The following is a 19,717-nucleotide window of genomic DNA, read 5'->3' on the forward strand; positions in this document are numbered from 1 at the left end:
GGACACAGTGCAACTGGATAGATTGAATTTTTCAGTTCTGACTCGATTATTTTTCAATCACATAGCGACAACTACAGTCCCTGACAATTAGGATAATACCAGATCACATTTCTACGTGCTTTCCCTTCAACAACCCAGTGTGAGAGAGGCAGTGCAAGCATTTCACAGGTGGGGAAACTGAGCCTCAGAGTCATTAAGTCATGGCCATTTTAAGCAAATTCAACATATGAAATACATGGTTACAAAAATGATAAATTAGGAGGTTTACTTTAAAAAACAATGCTTTGCTTTTAAAAGATTCCCCTATAAACTTAAATAGTTCTCTCCCCTAGTGAAGTTATAATTTACAAAAGTAAGATTTATACACACCTTTTTTTTTTCATTTATCGTTCAGTACAAGGAACATTAGACTTGGGTTAGAAGACATGGGTTTGAATTCTGCCTTTCCTACCTGCTCTCTATCTCACTTAAGTTCTCCATGTCTCATATTCCTCCCATGGAAAAGTGAAGGGACTAGGCTAGATGTTACCCAAAATTCACTTTCAGTGTTAAATAAAATATTTAACACAGAGATAATAGATCAAATAGGTCCTAATAGCTGAGAGTTCAGAGGCGGGATTGTCCCTCTTCTCCCTGCCCCCCAGCTGGAGTCATCTAGAAAGCTTCATGGCAGAAATGTGTTTGCAGTTGGGTTGAAGTTTTATCACAGCCTTGAAAATAAATGCAAACATTTATTCCTCTGTGAACCACCTAGTGCTTTAAGATTTGCATAGTTCTTTGCAACTGTTAACTCATTTGTATAAATGAGGATACAAAAATGGCAGCCACTGGGTATTACCATGGCCATAACTTTAACAAATCTTTCAGAACTGGGCTTTTCTGCCTACATCTAGACAGTCTGGACACTACTCAACATAATTGAATTCTATTAAAAAACATTTGTTTACTTATTACTGTACTGAACTAAGTTCTGGAGATACAAAAACAAAAATACAAGTCCTTGCCTTCCAGAAGCTTACATTCTGCTGTGTACACAGACATGTAAATATAATGTATATACAAAGAAATACAATTTAATCTGGGAACAACCAAGGGGATAGGGACCTGAGGGATTCCATCAGGCAGAGGTAAGAAGGCAGCACATTCCAAACATGGGGAACAGCCTTTCCAAAGGTATGGAAGATGGAATGTTATCTCTGGGGGAACAGTTAGCTGGCCAGTTTTGACTAGCACAGAAAGTGTGACCATAAAATTAGACTGGTCAGGTGAGCAGGGGCCAGCTAACAAAGGATTTTAAATCTTAGGCTGGCCATCTTGGGGGGGGTGGAAGGAGGGAGTAAGGGTGAGAAACTGAAATTCAAAATTTAAAAAAAGTGTTAAAAAACATTTTTATATGTAATTGGAAAAATTATTCAAAAAAGTTAGGTTGAAATACAAAGTAAAAAAGGAGAAAAAATAAGTTAGAATAATAAATCAAAGAACTTGATAGATAAATAGATAAATAAATGAACTCTATAGATCATTAGCAAATTTCTAATCCAGATCCATTTCACTGAAAGGAATACCAAGGGTCCAGTCTTGGGCTTTTACTTTGTTTGCTCTGAAGTGGTTGTCAGGTCTACTGAATAGAGGTTCTTAGTCTTGGTCTGTGAACTTGGGTTTTGTAATAAGCATCTTGATAATTATATTTCAATATAACCAGTGTCCTTTGTAAACCTATGTATTTTATTTTATGCATTTAAAAACATTTTTCTGAAAAGGCATCAATAAATTTCACTAGACTAGCAAAAATATTTACAACAAAATAGGAGAAGAACTTTTGTTCTATAATAACACATGGATATTTTTGTCATTTGAAAGAAGTCATTCCTCACAGGGTCAATTCCTCTTAAGGCATACATGGGTTGGGGACAGGAAGAAGAATCATTACGCAGGTCTTAGAGGTGAAATAAGACCTCAGACATCCCGTGGTCTAGCTCTCCTCCCCCATTGCCATTTTACTGATTAAAGGTCCAAAAGAGATAAATGATTGTGTTAATATTTCTCAGCATCTTGGTAAGCATGACCCTCATGCTCCCTCACTAACCATTTTCAGAAGTTATCTTTTTGACGTGATTGGCTTCTAGACTAAGGCAAGGAAGGATCAAGAATCCTTTCTTTCTTTCTACTGAGTTCATCTAAGATGGGAAAAAGCTGACCCTCCAGTGTTCAGGTGAAGGCTTTTGATATTAAAAAGAGCTTACCCTTTTAATATCGAACCAAAATATGATACTTAATCTCCCCAAGTCAAATAGAACACTTAAGCCAATATTTAAACCCCTCATTCAGAGCCTGCTATTGCTTTTACCTTGTCAATTTCTAGGCTGATGCATAATACATGAGGAATGGGAAAGAGAGGGAAAGCTAGCTAATCCCCCAAATTAGCACCCTTCTTATTTCATATGACCAAATGGAAGGATTATTGTATTTTGTGTATTCTTTTTGAACTGGAACTCATAAAATGTTTAACAGAGAAAATGATTCTTTGGGATTCATCATTAATAAATTCCCCAGATCAAAGATCACCAACCAGAGTTTTGACAGGCATCCACAAAGAGGTTTCTATATAACAAATATTGGGGGCCCTCAGGGGAAAAGAAGCTACTTAAGCATTTTGTGGTGTTTTATTTTCAAAGCAATTAACAGAAGTCTAGCGAGTTTCCAGAATGGAAATAATAGCCAGTAATTACTGTTTCTTGGAGTTGATAGGAATCACGAAACAAGGAGAGTTTTGTTTCAATACTGGTAAATGAAAATGAATATGAAAATGATAAGCAAGGACAAATAGACACATTCTAAACTGTTGTTTTTCCCCAAGTTCTATAATGAGGTGAAGTCAGCAGGGAGCCAGCTCATTTGAAGCCCCCTGACTGGGGTCAGCCTCTTCAGTGGGTTGCATAGGCCTTGGTAATCATCTTTATTATTCTTCTGTCCAACCCCTTGTGAAGCTGATGAATATTCTTAGCTCTGCTTGTAGATAAGGCATTTCAGGAACAAAGATTATTGCTATCAGTAATGTTGGCAATGGTCATGATGATGGTCACAGTGACGATGGTGATGACATGTGGTGAAAGGAGCGCTGTATTTGAAGTTAGAGGGCTCCTAATCCGATCTGGACTTGAATCACAGACCTGCAACTCTCTGTTGCCTTGGGTGCATTAATTCATTTCTCTGGGCCTCAGTTTCCTCATATGTAAAACAAGGTGAATGGACTAGATCAGAGTTTCTTAAACCTTTGGTAGTCTGCTGAAACCCATGGACCCATTCTTAGAATATATATTTTTTAATTTGTAGTTGAAGGAAGTGCTAAATTTCAATTCGGAAATAATGAAAAGTAATATAGAAAGTTATGAAAATAAAAATGTGTTTTTTCCTCATTCAAGTTCATAGACTCCCCCTCCCCCTTTGCCTTAAAATCTCTCCATTTCTCTGAATCTAGATTAGACCAGACCAAATGACTTCTGAGGTTGCCTCCCAGTTGTAAGTCACTGGTCTTATGACCGTAAGAACAATTCATATTTACATAGTGCCTTAAAGCTGATGAACATGACATCCTCAAAGCCGCCCCATGAGGTAAGGAGCACAAGTATTATCATGACTTTTTACAGATTAGGAAACCGAGGCTAAGAGAGGTTAAGTAACTTTTCCCGTGGTCATCTGGGCAGTGTTGAAGTTGGGATTCAAAATCTCATCTCCATGCTTTTGACTCCTTCACATGTTTCCTCTAGAAGGTAGCATATTATCAGTGTAAGATGAAGTCCTAGGTATGGCACAGTGGAAAGAATGCTGACTAGTGTCAAAGGACCTGGAATCCCATCCTGCCTCTAAAGCTTACTCTCCTTGTGACCTTAGGGCAAGTTACTAAAACTCACTCTGTCCTCATTTTTCTCAATCAAGTGGCATCTGAGATCCATCTAATACCAGATCTATGATCTTGATAGGGCAGCTAGGTAACGCAGTAGGTACTTGCCCAAGCCTGGTATCAGAAAGACTCATCTTCCTGATTAAAAAAAATCTGGCCTCAGACATTTACTAGCTCTGTGACCCTGGGCAACTCACTTAACCCTGCTTGTCTCAATTTCCTCATCTATAAAATGAACTGGAGAAGGAAATGGCAAACCACTCCATTATTTGCCAAGAAAACCCCAGAAAAGGTTTTGAAGAGTTGGACACAACTGAAATAACTGAACAACCACAAAAATGATCCTGACGGTGGAAAAAAGGGTTCAAGCACATTATTTGGTAACATAGAGAAGCCAGATTTCAGCAGTTTGACTGAATTTAATCTGTGTATCTGATGACCTTGTCCCCAGCCACAGCACATGTTGGGGGCTGGGAAGAGAAGGGAATTTGGGATGATCTAAGACTAACTCTATTTGCTCAGTTTACTCAGTCATGTGGCATAAATCCATGTTGGCAACAAAGAACAGGCTGAGAGTAGCATGTCAAATAGACTAGATAAGTGAACCAGAGGAAGCAAACTTAGAGAGGATGAAAACATGAAATATAGATTTCTTTCCTTTTGCCTTTAATATTCACACTTTATTGAACTAAGGAAAAATATTTCCAAGAACTGGCATGTGCTAGGCAAATGTTTGCTGTTAGATATTATTTCCTTTTTCTAAGTAAATTTGGTTGATAAAAGTTGCAGTACTTTTATCACTTTTATTGCTGAATTGAGGAAAACTATTTATCTTGGAATGTTTGGCTTTCTTCAAGGCTCAGCTGATATGTCAATGCCTACTGGACGTCTTTTCCGATTCCCCTAGCTGTCTCACCATCCTAAAATAATCAGGTTTCTTTTTTATCTGTTTACATGTTGTCCCTCATCTCCCCTACCCCAGGAGAATATAAGTTCTTGAAGGGAAGGGATTGTTTTTCAGTTTGTCTTTATATTACCAGAGCCTAGTAACTGCTCATTGGACTGGATCTTGAATGTACTGTAATGGCCCAGAACTGGACCCCATTGGACTGTCCCTCTCCCCCACTTTGCATTACTAAAAGTTTTCTATTCAAACTATATGCAATAGTTTCCTTTCTAAAATGACAGGGTTGTACTAGGTACCTTATCCAATGTCACTTCCAGCTCTAACATCATATGTTTCTACAAGTTTCTAAATTTCCCTTTCCATTTCATACTCACCGATTATACTGCACTTTCAGTCCAAACCTTCGAGGGACAAGAATTCCCAAGAGACAAACAGTCCAAAGCAGCTTCTTCATTCTTCTGCAGAGATCTTATAGCTGCCTAAGCCCCACTTACAGGAAAAGATGTCTCAGATAAAATAGGAAAGGACCACTGTCACAAATCAAGATGAGATACAGCACAGCCGTGCCCTCTGATTTTTATGAGTGACCTAAGTGAGCAAGTCTAAAGTAAGGGTGGGATAAACCAAGGAAATATGAATCCTGGTCCCTATGAAATTTGACACCAAGCACTTAGTTGTTAATTATGTTTTTCTTCCATCTCCTCTAGCCCCTTTCCAGATCTCCTTCCTGCTGATCAGTAGAGGAACACTGAGGCCCTTAAGCAAGATAAAAATAGCTGACAGATTGAAGATATGCAAAGAACTTTACATATACTGCCTCATTTGAGTCTCTCTACAACACTGTGAAGTAGGTGCTATCAGCAGTATTATCCCCTTTTTACAGATGAGGAAACAAAGGCTCAGAGAGTTTGGATGACTTGCTGTGACTTGGGTCACACTGTGACTAAGTACACACTAAGTTACTAAGTACTAAGGGGGTTGGGATTTGAACTGAGGCAGGTGTTGAAAGAGAATGTAGTGCAGGTAGGACTCTTCTTGAATGACTTACCAAAAAAAGGAGGAATGATTTGATAGGTAAAAACACAGCCAAGGTTGAATCTAAAGGCTTGGCTATGCATAGATAAGTGGGTTATGGTGGAGAAAGTCTGAGGGTTGTTGGATTTTAGTTCTAGGACCTGAGACATGACAAGATGGCAAAAGGTTCTGTTCCCATAGGAGCTTATAGCAGACATAATCCAATGGAGAAGATAGGGGATGAGGCAGAGGAAAGCACATCAAAGCATACTTTTTTCCACTTTCTTTATTTTTCTTCTTTGCTTTGTGTTTTCTTTCACAACATAACTAATATGGAAATATGTTTTGTTTGACTACACATGTATAACCTATATCAAATTGCTTGCCTTCTCAATGAGGGGGAAGAGGAGGGAGAAAATTTGTAACTCAAAAATTTTAAAAATGAATATTAAATATTGTTTTTACATGTAATTGGAGGATGAAAATGGAGGCAAAAAAGAAAGTAACCTGACTCGGTCTACTGATTAGCTCTCGCCAGGCTGTCCAGTTCTGTGTTTCAAACTGATGTCAGCCTTTAGCTGACTTATTTAGGTAGAATTGTCACAGAGAAGAAAATTTATCATTTGCTCAGCAATAAAGCCACATGCATCTAAATTATCAGCCTAGAGCAGAAAGAACCAAAGGACCCAAATCCCAACTGGACTCATTTGCCTTTTCTTGTCCTGGGGAACTTCTGGGAAAGAAGAGTCAGAGGAAATGCTGTTACATAGGTCATGGCAATTAAAGGCTCTGTGGTTCATGCGCAAGTGCCTTCATTTACAGCAATAAAACAAGATTATGTTCTTGTTTGATGATCAAAAGACATGTAGCAGCAAATCAAGTCACCTGCTAAACAAAATGTTTCATCCTGCCATATGGCCTCATTTAAGAGCCAATTTGTTTACTTGCTCATTCACTCGTTCAGCCATTCACTTATTTATTCGTTCATTTATTCATCCAGTTGTTCATTGTTCACTTTGTCTGTTTATTGATTGATTGGTGAAGTGGGGAGAAGTGGGGAAGAGGTGAGGTGCAGGTTCCAGAAAATATTTTAAGGACTTGGAAATACTATTGGGGAATTTCTCAACCAGGGAAGTGCCTGGGGAGAATTTCACTCACCAGTGGGTAGAGTGACTAGATATCAAATAAGTTGAGGAGCTGGACTAAAGAGGAAAGGATATGTTAGTTCACCAGGAAACTATCTGCGGAAAGAAGTTTCAGTTTTCCCAGGGAGTGGCATTTGCTACATGGCCATACAGCCAAGTAGGGTATGAAAAACACAGTCACTATATAGCATTCTGCTGTAAAAATTCGAGAGAATGGCATGTTTCCTAATAAAGAGCATAAGAATAATAGCTAGCATGTGCATGTTGGCAAAGTTTAAAGTTGGCAAAGCACACTACATACATTATCTCATTTGTTCCTGTGAAGGAAGCATTAACATTGTCCCCATTTTACAGATAGTAGTAATAATAAGAATAGCTTACATTTACATAGCACTTTAAGGTTCACAAAGTCCTTTGCATATATTCTTATTTCATTCTCACAACAACCCTTGAGAGGTAGGTCTTTTTGTTCTCCATTTTACAGATGAGAAAATTGAGATTGAGAGGTGTGACTTACCCAAGGTCACATTGCTACTAAATGTCTGTGGCACAATTATGTCTTCCTGACTTTGCGTCCTCCATTCTATGCATTGCACCAGTGAACTGTCAGTGAGTGTTGTTCTCAGAAGGGATAGGGAAGGGCTTTGTCTGGAACAGACTACCCCTTTCCCAGACACTGTGGCTTCCAGTATGTTTCTCACCTCGTTAATCAGATCTCAGCATTTCTTTCTAAACTAGGGAATTTCCACTTGCTGAGTTCAGTGACTAGACATGGGAGTCATCTGAGATGGAATTTCTAGAAAAAATGGAGTAAGTTTTACACAGCCCTTTTCTATCGTATTAGCTGACCCCTATAGTACTTACCTAGTAACATTTGCAAGTCTCAGTAGCACTGTTATTTGGAGACCATGGCATATGGTTTTGCTCCCTCTTCCTGAGGCTCTCTGTCTCTATCTGTCTCTGTCTCTGTCTGTTTCTCTCTCTCTCTCTCTCTCTCTCTCTCTCTCTCTCTGTCTCTCTCTGTCTCTGTCTCTGTCTCTCTCTCTCTCTCTCCCACTTCCTCAACTAAATAATTTATTGTTCAGTTGTATCCAACTCTTCATGACCCCATTTGGGATTTTCTTCACAAAAATACTGCAGTGCTCTGCCATTTCCTTCTCCAGTTCGTTTTACAGATAAGGAAACTGAGGCAAACAGGGCTAAGTGACTTGCCCAAGGTTACACAGCTAAGTGACTGAGTCCAGATTTGAACTCAGGTAGATGAGTCTTCCTGACTCCAGGCTTAGCGCTTTATCTACTTCACCACCTAAGTGCCCACGTCTAGATAGTGGCCTGCTCATATCTTATTTGACTTACTTTCACAATTCAACAATCACCTATTGAGCATCTATTATATGTTCAAGGTAAGGAGCCAGATCAGCAATGACTCTTTCAGAAAGAGCTTTAAGGATAGGCAGCCAGGTATAGTAGCTAGAGAGCTAGTCTGGCAATCAGGAAGACCCCAGTTCAGGTCACACAGCTCACACTACTGGCCATTGGATGCTAGGTAAATCATGACACTTCTCAGCTATAGGTTGCAGAAATGGTACTGACCTCCAAAAACAGAAGGAATCTCTTCCTTGGGGAGTTCCCTACACCAATAAGATCACAGGGACAGGCCCTATCCTTTAAGGCTTACAAAGTACTGTCCATGATACAAGGGGACTATGATTCTTTTCTCTATTTTGAGGAGTAGGAAAGTCAGCCTCACAGAGGTAAAGCGCCTTGCCCTAGGACCTCTCGCTAATAAATGTGAGGGCCAGCTCTGTTGACTCCAAGTCCAGAATTCTTTGCAGCACACTATGGCTGCTTTGTGGCACAGTCTCTGCCTTCCAACTGCCCCTCAGTTTAGGGGACTGGGGTAAAAACCAATGAATGTAACACGTTAGAAAATGAATGTACTGGAGAGGTGGACAAGAGAGGCATGGGAGACTGAGGGAGTGGACTTCTCTCTTGTACATTGATTTTTTCTGCAGTTCATTCATGTATGAGCACAGTTTTCATTAATTCCCTCTTGGTCTGGATGACAATGTAGTCCGCTGACCTTCAACTCTGCCCGAATCCTCCTCCTCTTTTTGTGTGAACCCACTAGGGCTAGTATAGACTCAAGCAACTAACAAGCTTTTATTAAGATATATATATATATATATATATATATATATATATATATATATATATATATATATATATATATATACACACATATATATATACATATATATAATATACATACATATGTGTATATATACATATGTGTGTATGTATATATGTGTGTATACATACATGTATATACACATATGTGTATTTATGCATATCTGTATATGTATGTACATATGTGTATATGTCTATGCATATATAAAATTTATTAATTAAGCACCTACCACATACACTTTGCTGGCAGCTGGGAATACAAGGACAAAAAACCCCTCATACCTTCAAGGGTCTTATAGCTTATCAAGGGAGGGAGAAAACATGTAAATATATACAAATAGACAAACTAGATACAAAGTCAGGCCTTTAGCCACTAGATGATGGACAACCATAGTGTACTTTCTCTGTCCCTCTCCTTTTCTTTGACACATTCACCAAGAGTCTTTAGAATGCAAGAGGTTTTCCTCATTTAACTGTATTTACAATATCATTCAATGCTGAGGGTGATTGGCTGAAAGAGAGGCCATTATGCAAAAATCTAAACTTACCAAATAGATAAATTAGGGTGTAATTATCTGCCTTACAAGAGGATTCTTCCGTTCTAAGATGACTCACTGCAGGATCCCTTTAAATAAGGGAGTTCCTGCTGTGTGTAAAATAGGCTTGATTTGATAAAAATTAAACTTCCATACAACTTTTCAGGAATATATCTTTTGCCTAAAATGAAGCATACCTAGGCTATTTAAACTTAGGTTATATCAAATAATAATAATTATAGCAAACATTTATATCGTACTTTAAGACTTTCAATATGCTTTGCAAATATCATTTCACTTAATTTTCATAACAACCCCAGGAGGTAAGTGCTAGTATTATCCTGATTTCATAGATGAGTAAACTAAGACAGACAAAAATTAAGTGACTTGTTCAAGGTCCTGCAGCTAAAGTCTGAGGCTGGATTTGAACTCAGGTCTTCCTGACTTCATGTACAGTGCTCCATCCATTGTACCATCAAATAAAAGATAAGATCAAAGGATTGTAGATTTACAACTGAAAGGGATCTCAGAGAGGTCATGTAGTTCAACCCTCTCTTTACAGAAGAGGAAGCTTAGGCCCATGGAGGCTAAAACTCTTGTCTTTGGCCACGCAGATCTTTGAAACAGGTACAACCTTCAAATTTTGTGACTTAAAAAAATTACATTGCTATATATGAATATCCCTGTTGACCTATGAGTTGCTCCTTAACTTCTGCTCTTACACAGTCCATTTTTGGTTCTGAGATTAAATTGTGTATGCAGCGTAATTATATATGTGCAGATACAGGTATCTTTAGAATCATTAGTCCATTGAGTCTTTATTAAATACAGAGCTTAAGCACATTAAGGAGACTTCATTCAGGACAGGATGACCAAACATCTCTAGATTTCACTGGTTTCCCTTACAAATTATAGGCTACTTGTACTACCAAACAACAGCTCATACCCAGGAGCAACTTTAGAAGGTTATTTACTTCATTAAGCCTAAATCGTTGCATTTATATCCCCAGTGCCTAGCACAGTAAATGGCACAAATAGGTGTTTAGTCAAGGTGGCTGATTGATATCAGTGACTAGAATTTTGAAGACTAGCCTGATATCGACGGCATTCTATTTCTACTGTGATCTTAGGCTCTAGAACCCTTTATTAATATGCCTTATTAACGGATTTTGTTAAGATGCCAAAGCGGAAAAAACGACTTCTAATTTATATCCTAGAGGTGATTCGGGGAATAAAAATTCAGGGAGGTTCTATTAAAGCATGAATTTTTGTTAAGATAGAATCTTCCAGCACCTAAGCTATAACACATAAAGATGAATAACACTCAGGACCTACCTGTGAGTTCCTTGAGAACAAGGATGGTTTTTTTTTGTCTTTCTTTGTATCCCTGGCACTTAGCAGGGTTCCTGGCACATAGTAGGTGCCTAATAGGATTCTTATCAGTGGACTGTGTAAATAACCACTGAGAAATAGATGTGATAGGAACCATAACAGAAATTATAAACAGAACTTTGGGAGTTTGGAAGAAGGCAAGAAACCACTCTTAGGTTGCAAACCGGGCAAGGACATCTGCATAGTCTGAACCCTAAGGTTTACACTGTTGTATTGCTTTATCATTCAGTGAGGGAGACAATGTGATATAATACAAAGAGCACTGGTTTGGGAATCAGGAGACCTGCATTCTAGTCCTGGTTCTGACAGGAATTCATTGTGTGTTCTTGAACAAATGCCTTTTTCTCTCTGGGCTTCAGTTTCCCCATCTGTAATAATAAAGATTGTCCTTTTGTTCTCTCATTCTAATTTTTGGTAATGCAGGGTGTCCCAAAAGTCATAGTGCAATTTTATGCTTAGTCCCCCCTCTTTTTTTTAAGCTTCAGTAATTGAAAACTTTACTATAACTTTTGGGACACCCTGTACAGCTCTTTACTGACCACCAGATTGTCCCCATATGAGCCATACACAGGTTTTCTACTGAATTGGAGAAAATATAACTTATATTCTGATCAGCACCATTACTTGTCAAGGACTTAATAGTACAATAGTTCTATCCTTTCACATGAACGTCATGCTTAGTGATTCAGAGTAAGTATGCAGGTGTCCACAAAGTCTTACTGAAGTTGCAAGTTTGTTAAAACTTGGATATAATGTGTTCTAGACAGTGGTATGAAACTCAAAAAGAAATGGTGATCATTATAACAAACATAAGAATTCCTTATTGGGAATCTGCATATTGACTTAGAAGAATACACACACACACACACACACACACACACACACACAGAGCCAATCCTCAACTTTTGAGGGAAAAAGTTCTTAGAAAATGGTACAAAAGTTGAAAACATGAATATTGATACATTGAACCTATGGGAAACCAAAAACTCTAATCTTTCAACAATTGCTGAAAATATACTTTTCTGCATGTAATTCATTGTAACAAAACATTAAATCTGATAATATGCACTTTTCTAACACAGTTACCATGAAATAACCCATAAAATACAGTGTACAAAATAAAACTGGTAACATGCAAAACATTTTCTCACTAGTAATTCCCTAGAATTCTGTGACCCTTTTGTGCTAACATCTCAATAAAAAAGAAAAAAACCCTAAAAATAAATAACTTAATTTTAAAAATTTTAAATAAAGTTTAAAAAAAGAAAAAAACATTGATTTCAGATATTTACTTTTTATAACACATGAAATCTACAGTGCCATAATACGGTACAGCAAATAAAAATCTTAAAATTAAAACTTTTTTTTACCTGACTCTTACCTTCTACTCTGTCAAATGACATGGGAGGGCATTGTAACTGCATACTATACTGTTGTGAACCTCTCTACCTTGGCCACCCTCTGAAAACCAAGAGAGAGGTTTCTGGGACTTTAGGTGCAACTATCAGAAGATGTTGAGCCTGGCAAAGTCTCAATATCACTTCTGATGCTGTGTCCTTCAAAGCAGGTGGATGACATTGGAGATCATGAAATATGCACCAGTTTGAAATAATCTATTAGTGATGTCTGCTTCGCATGCTGTTTGAGATCCTTAAGGATCTCAGAATATAGGAAAATAGCTTTTCCATATTTTCAATTCCCCCATCAAACACCTGAGAGGTTACTTTAGCACTTTCCAGAGTAGATTCATGAACACGTTTATAAATACTTTCCTCCTTTTTGCAGATATAACAAATCATGGATTCATTAGCACCAAATTTGTGACTGACAGTGGCCACAGACAGTATGAAGTTTATCTAACACCTATATTTTCTCACTAAGCCACATCACTGACTTTGCACACTTGAGCTCAGAGTCCAGAGGACTTGCATTGCACTTTGGGATCATAATTACAACACAAAACTTGAGTTTTAAAGCCAAACAATGAAAATAGGCAATGAACACATGGGGAGATCTTTACAACAGTAGAGTGAACAAGATCAGATGTTCCACCAACTTGCATGCATCACGCCTCTCATTTTTATTCTCTACTGTGCATGGCCCTGAATATGTGTAGTTGCCAATGCAACAGTGAAAATGAGGCTACTAATAAAATCCCTCAAATGTTTGAAGTCATGACAGTTAAACATGCAAATGTTGAGGATTGACTGTATATACATATGTATATATAAACATACACATGTATATGTACATACATACATACATATGTGTGTATATATACACACATACACATGTGTATTTAATGAATACATCAACATATAAAAACCAGATAGGAACTACGTTTTAATATGGTTCCTGGTTCGGACTGCATTTGTGAGCGTTGTGATATGTCTAGAAAGATTCCTGAAGCTTTTGACTCTTCACTGAAGACTTCAGGTGGGCTTATTTTTGAGAGAAGATCATTGGCCTTCTGAGTATGGGCTCTCTGCAGATTCCTAAAGCTAAGAAGACAAAGTTTTCAGGGGTTTATTCTTAGTATAGCTTTTCTAGAGGTTGGAAGTGGGAGGAACAGAACCCAGAAGAACACAGAAGTCCTTGTCCTCAAGGAGCATCAGGATATGAGGATTCTGTTCTCAGCTCTGCTCCCAACCTTTCTGATGTTAAAAGTATTCAACAAAATTTCTCTGGAGAAAATGGATAGATAAAGGCCAGACAAAAGTGCAGTTAGACAGGTAGTTGAACTACATATCCAAAGAGTCATCACTAATGACTTGATGTCGGGTTGGAAGAGATCTCGGTGGAGGAACTTGAGGATCTCTTCTTGGCCCTTTGCTATTCAACACTTCTATCAATGACATGGACTTATGGCATAGATGATATATTTCTCAAATTTTAAGATGACATGAAGTTGGGAGGGGTGGCCATCATATTGGAGGACAGTCAAGATCCAAAAAGATCTTAAAAGGCTAAGGTGGTGGGCCAAATATAATAAGATCAATTCAATTCTAGTCAACAAGCACATATTAAGCAGCCTACCATGTACAAGGTACTAGGAAGAAAGAGACTTTCACTGTCAAGGAATTTAAATTATAGAGCAACATGTACTAATTGAATAGAGATAATAAGAGCCTCATAGATTCAAGACTGAAAGGGACTTTAGAGGCCATTGAATCTAATCCCCTCATCTTACAGATGAGGAAACTGCTGTAGTTGCTATTTCAAAAGTCATCACTGATGATGGTTGGCATAGCTGCCATGTCCTCAAAGGCAGCCTAGATCTGGTCTTCTGGTGGGACTAGAGAATGGTGTCCTAATACCATGAACACTTTCAGGTGAGTTCCCCAAATGGTAATCTACAAATCTACAATTGACAACAGGCCTCACTATAGTGTAACAGTGGGATCAGGACAGATAATCTTCAGCTTAATATTATCTGATCTACAGGGAAAATAAGAAGTCAGGTTCCTACTTAAACCTATAGTTACAAAAACATAACATGGATGTAATTGTAATCTTTAGATACCTAAAGGCCAGCAAGGGAAGATATTATTGCACAAAATTTTCCATGTCTATGAATTCTTGTGTTTTTTTTTTCTGTATGTCTTCTGATTTATGTGCCTCTGTCTTTTTCCCAACATTTCTTACTCTCTCTATTTTCCTTTCTTCCTCTTTTCCATCCCATCTCTCTCCTTTAATTGACTGCAATAGAGAAACAAATTAAATTTTAAATTATTTGTATTCATTTCTTTTATATTTAAGTTTTAGATTTTCTTTTTAGCAAATTCTGTTTATCTCTATCTAAAAGCAAGAAAAAAACTAATAAATTTGCATTTCATTTATGCTGTTGTAAACTGTCCCATTCTCTCTCTCTCTCTCTCTCTCTCTCTCTCTCACACACACACACACACACACACACACACACAGCACTCTTAGGTCAATGGCTCATGTTAATAAAAAGCTTCTCTATCTGCCTATAGATGGTAGGCATTAGAAGAAAACAGGATAAATTAATCTTTGCATAGCATTAAACTGGTATAAGGATTTTTGACATGATATGATTAAGGACATTTCCTCCAACAGACATGTGCTAGGATATTAAGGCTAAAGTTGGGAAAAAATTTCTGGCACAGTGGAAAATGCTCTGACCTTGGCTTTGAAATCCCTGGTTGTGAGTTCTTAATCTACTGCTTTTAGCTGTATAATAACCATGAGAAAGTCACCAAGCCTCTTTTGTCTCAGTTTCCTCACCTGTAAATTGAAGATAGGAAGCCCGCATTACCCAACCCTATGGAATTGTTAGGGGTTAACCTTTAATAAGATTAACTCAAACTTTCTAGAAGAAAGTTAAATTATACAAATTGTCTCAGTACATTCTTCAATTAAATTGTTTCTCAGTCATGTCCAACTCCAGTGACTCCATTTGGGGTTTTCTTGACAAAGATACCGGAGTGATTTGCCATTTTCTTCTCCAGTTCATTTTATAGATGAAGAAACTGAAGCAAACAGGGTTAAGTGACTTGCCCAGGGACACACAGCTAAGGCTGGATTTAAACTCAGGAAGATGTCTTCCTGACTCCAGTCCCAGAACTCTATACACTGTGCCACCTAGCTGCCCAGCAGCACATCATTGAAGCATTTTTTTTCATATTCCACAAACCCATAAGGTATAGTGTGTTATTGTTGTTGTTGTGTTTGTCCTCCATTCTCGAAGAGGACCATGGCATCAGGGAAATGATGACATGACTTGCACTTGACTTTGATTTGAGTGAGGGAGGGCTGCACAAGGTCACCAGCCTCACTTTCTCCTCCAGAGCCATCTGGGTCCAGTGGCCCAATAATCAGCAGGACAGCTGGAATGACCCCGGATACATTGGGAGACCCTGGCCCTTTCAGGCTAAGGTCTTTTCAGGTTCTCACTTTGAGTCAGGTAATACCCATTCAGTGAATAGGCCTCTTTAATGGTTATAATGTTATAATGACATAAGAGAGTGTGAAATTTGAAGGAAGAGGATCTGGATTTAAATCCCAGCTTTGTTTTTTGTTCTTTCTGTGACTTTGAGCAAGTCATTTCATACCCTCCTGACCTCAACTTCCATATCTGTAAAATGGGTTGGACTAGATGCCTACTAAGGTCCTTTCCAGCTCTAAATCCTGTGAACTATTTACTCCATTATCCCTTGTGATTGTCAAAGTAATCTTCTATTTGCTTCTTGTTTTCTTCTTAGGTTCAAGTCAAGCAGACTGATTACAAATGCTTTGCACTCATGTTAGTGAACCTGAATCATCATTTTAAAAAAAAATCTGATTTCTTCTATGATGATCTATTTATTCATCTGATAATTTATTCCGTTTAGGGCAAGGCATGTTTTTAAAAGAGGCAGATGTTTTTTAGAAGCTGAGGGGAGGGAAGAATTCTAGGAAAGATTTTGAAGAAATGGCAAGGGGGTCACAGTAAGCACAGTTGTCAAGCTTTAAATAACTATTTGGTCCTTAAAGTTGCAAGACAGAGCATGAGCTTTCATATTTTATAAAGGCAGTTGTTGAGAGGCTTATAAATTCTTGGATTGTTTGAACTAGATGGGATCATAGAGATCACCCAGTCATACCCTTTGTAAATACAGCTGAGACACTGTAGAAAGGAATGGGCAGAAAACTGGCTTCAGGGTCAAGAAGATCTGGATTCAGGTGCCCCTCTGACACGTATTGGCTGTGAGACCAAGACTCTAAGTTGCAGAACAGTCAAAGATCTGCTTTGTCAGAAGAACTTTCCTCATCTAGAATTCTCCAAACTCCTGAAATCTCAGGCCCTGACAAAAACACACTAAAGCCAGAAAGATTGCCTTGCTCCTGGTTGTGTAATTTAATGACAGAGATGAACCAACTCCCAACTTCAGGGTGAGGGATAATGAAATTCCACAGGGAGGAGATTTAAGAACGATGCTTTGAAATGATGTCAGAGGCAGACAATAGATTCATGCTGAGAGAAATGATTATTAATAACCAATTAATATCAGAGGATCCAGGGTTTTTTCCCTTCCTATTTCCTCATTCTCTACTAGGTCAAAGCAATCTCTGAAAGACAGTGTTGACAGGAAGATTGGATTAACATTCTTCTCAATCTTGGACAAAACCCCACCCAACTGGGAAAGCTTAATTCTGATTAAAGGGTAAAGGGAATCTAATCTAGGTAAATTCCTGCTTGGGTGTAGGTAGATCCTCTTGTCTTAGAAAGATGAGTCTCTCTGTCAAAGAGAGATATAATCAGAGTCAGATACCCAGCCACTCATTAGGCCTACCTCGAATATCAAAGTCAACCTCAAGTCATGTCACCATTTCCCTGATGTCATGGTCCTCTTTGAGAACAAAGGACAAACACAATATAATAGTCATTCTTTTATTAATTGTTAATCAATTAGAGTTGATTTCCACCTGTTGGGAATACTCTTCCAAAGGTATTTAAACGTTCAGCAGCCTTCAATGTTCATCATTGGTTCATGAAAGAAAGCCGATGGACATCATTTTATTAATTACTTGCTAGCTATAATTAATAGATTATTAATTACCCAGAAATTATGACTCTCTGACTTTTCATTCATTACCACAGAAAAGATCTGGACTTTGAATTATATTATAATGATTCCATGGTTCTCCTTCAAGGTGTCTCCTGCCTTTTTTGTTTGTTTGTTTCCAATATGGCACAGTAGATAAGAGTGTTGGACTTGGAATGAGGAAGACCTGAGTTTGAATCCTGCCTCAGACACTAGCTATGTGACTAAGGTTTTATAACTTCTCTCAGACTCAGTTTCTTCATCTGTAAAAGGTTATAAAGTAGCACCTACTTCCCAGGATTGTTGGAAGACTCAAATGAGATAACTTATGTAAAGAACTTTGTAAGCCTTAAAGCATTATATAAATGCAAACTAGCTATTATTTATGATTCTATCAGCTGAATGAATGAATGACAAAATGAATTTCACTTCCTTAGTTTTTCAAAGACCCTACTCAAATCCCACCTTCTGCAAGAAGTGTTTCTCAGTCACTCCCACTAGCAGTACCTTCTCTGTGAGATTACTTCCCATTGGGGTGCATGGGGTGCTCAGGAGGACTAATACCTCTGGTGTGAGGGCTTACCAAGCCCTTTTCAGGGTTGTTTAACCACCTTTGGTGTCCAACTGATTCACTCAACTCATATTCATGGCTCTAAGACTGCAGAATGTCCATCAGCTACACCTGGCATCAGGCTTCAAGCCCTTTGATGAGTTAGGGAGATGTCTGCTCCAAGCATGTGAAGACTCCCCCATGCAGAATGGAAGGATGAGAACAATTTGTTCCAACAGCCATAAAGGGGGCTGAAGCAGGCAATGTGGAGTGCTTAGAGCTTGGTCAGATATTGAAGATGCCAAGGTCATCCACTGCATACTGGGCCACCAAGAGTCATATTGACTTTCGTCCTGTCACTGGACTTCAATGACTCTGGAAGAGAGAGTGAAGCTGACAACTTTGTGTGACTCTGCCTCACTTAAATGCAATTCACACATAAGTCAAGACATCATCCTGCTATGTCATTGGTCATCTTTAATAACAAAGAACAACTTTGGAGTCTGAAAGCAGATGGAAGCATACTATTTGCTCTCTTTTTTTGGTTCCTCCCATTGGTTCTAATTCTTTACAATGTGACTAATGTGAAAATATGTTTAATATGAATGTATATGTGTAGCCACTGGGTCATCTTCAGTCATCCTGGTGAATATCAGGCCACTGGACCCAGATGGCTCTGGAGGAGAAAGTGAGGCTGGTGGCCTTCCCTCACTCAAATCAAAGTCAACTGCAAATCATGTCATCATTTCCCTGATGCCATGGTCCTCTTTGAGAACAAAGGACAAACACAACAATATGTATAGCCTATATGAGACTGCACACCATCTTGGGGAGAGGGGGCAGTGAGGGAGGGAGAGAAAATTTAAAATTCAAAATCCTATGGAAGTGAAAGTTGAAAACTAAAAAGAAAGTTGAAAAAAGAAAATGAAGGACAAATAAGTTTGCATATTGTCTTTCCCCACTAGAATGTGAGTTCCTTGAGGGCAGAGACTGTTTCGCCTTTTTGTTTTTGTATCCCCAGGACTTAGCACAATGCCTAGGGTATTGTTGTTGTTCTTTAGTCATGTCCATTTCTTGGTAACCTCATTTGGGATTTTCTTGGCAAAGATACTGGAATGGTTTCTATTTCCTTCTCCTGTTCATTCTTTAGATGAGGAAACTGAGGCAAACAGGGTTAAGTGACTTGCCCAGGTTCACACGGATAAGAAGTGTCTGAGGCCATATTTGAACTCAGGAAGATGAGTCTTCTTGACTCTAGGCCTGGCACTATATCCTCTGCACTACCCAGCTGTCCCTCAGGTGTAGCAAGTGCTTTAAAAAGTCTTGTTGATTGATTAGTTAAAACATATCTTTAAGAAGCATTTTAGTCTTCCCTGTATTCCCCTTCCCATAAATGTTGTATATATACATTTTGCCATTCTAAATGAGTGTATCTAGATTCAGTACCAAAAACATTCTGTGTCTAAGTTGGTGGTTTTCATTCTGTAAATAAAAGAATACCCCTGGAAAAAAAATATGGATCATCAATCACGTT

General features: G+C 38.3%; 1 protein-coding gene across 1 annotated transcript in view; it reads right to left on the minus strand.

Annotated features, from left to right (window-relative positions):
• The window catches only part of CPO (carboxypeptidase O), a 31,910-nt gene extending 26,648 nt beyond the window's left edge, over window positions 1–5,262 (minus strand). Inside the window, exon 1 of the mRNA XM_036753325.1 lies at window positions 5,183–5,262. Coding sequence (XP_036609220.1) covers window positions 5,183–5,262 — 80 coding nt within the window. The remainder of the gene's footprint in view (window positions 1–5,182) is intronic.
• Window positions 5,263–19,717: the final 14,455 nt, after the last annotated feature.

The sequence above is a fragment of the Trichosurus vulpecula genome, chromosome 4 (assembly GCF_011100635.1).
Source record: "Trichosurus vulpecula isolate mTriVul1 chromosome 4, mTriVul1.pri, whole genome shotgun sequence".
Classification (NCBI taxonomy): Eukaryota; Metazoa; Chordata; class Mammalia; order Diprotodontia; family Phalangeridae; genus Trichosurus; species Trichosurus vulpecula.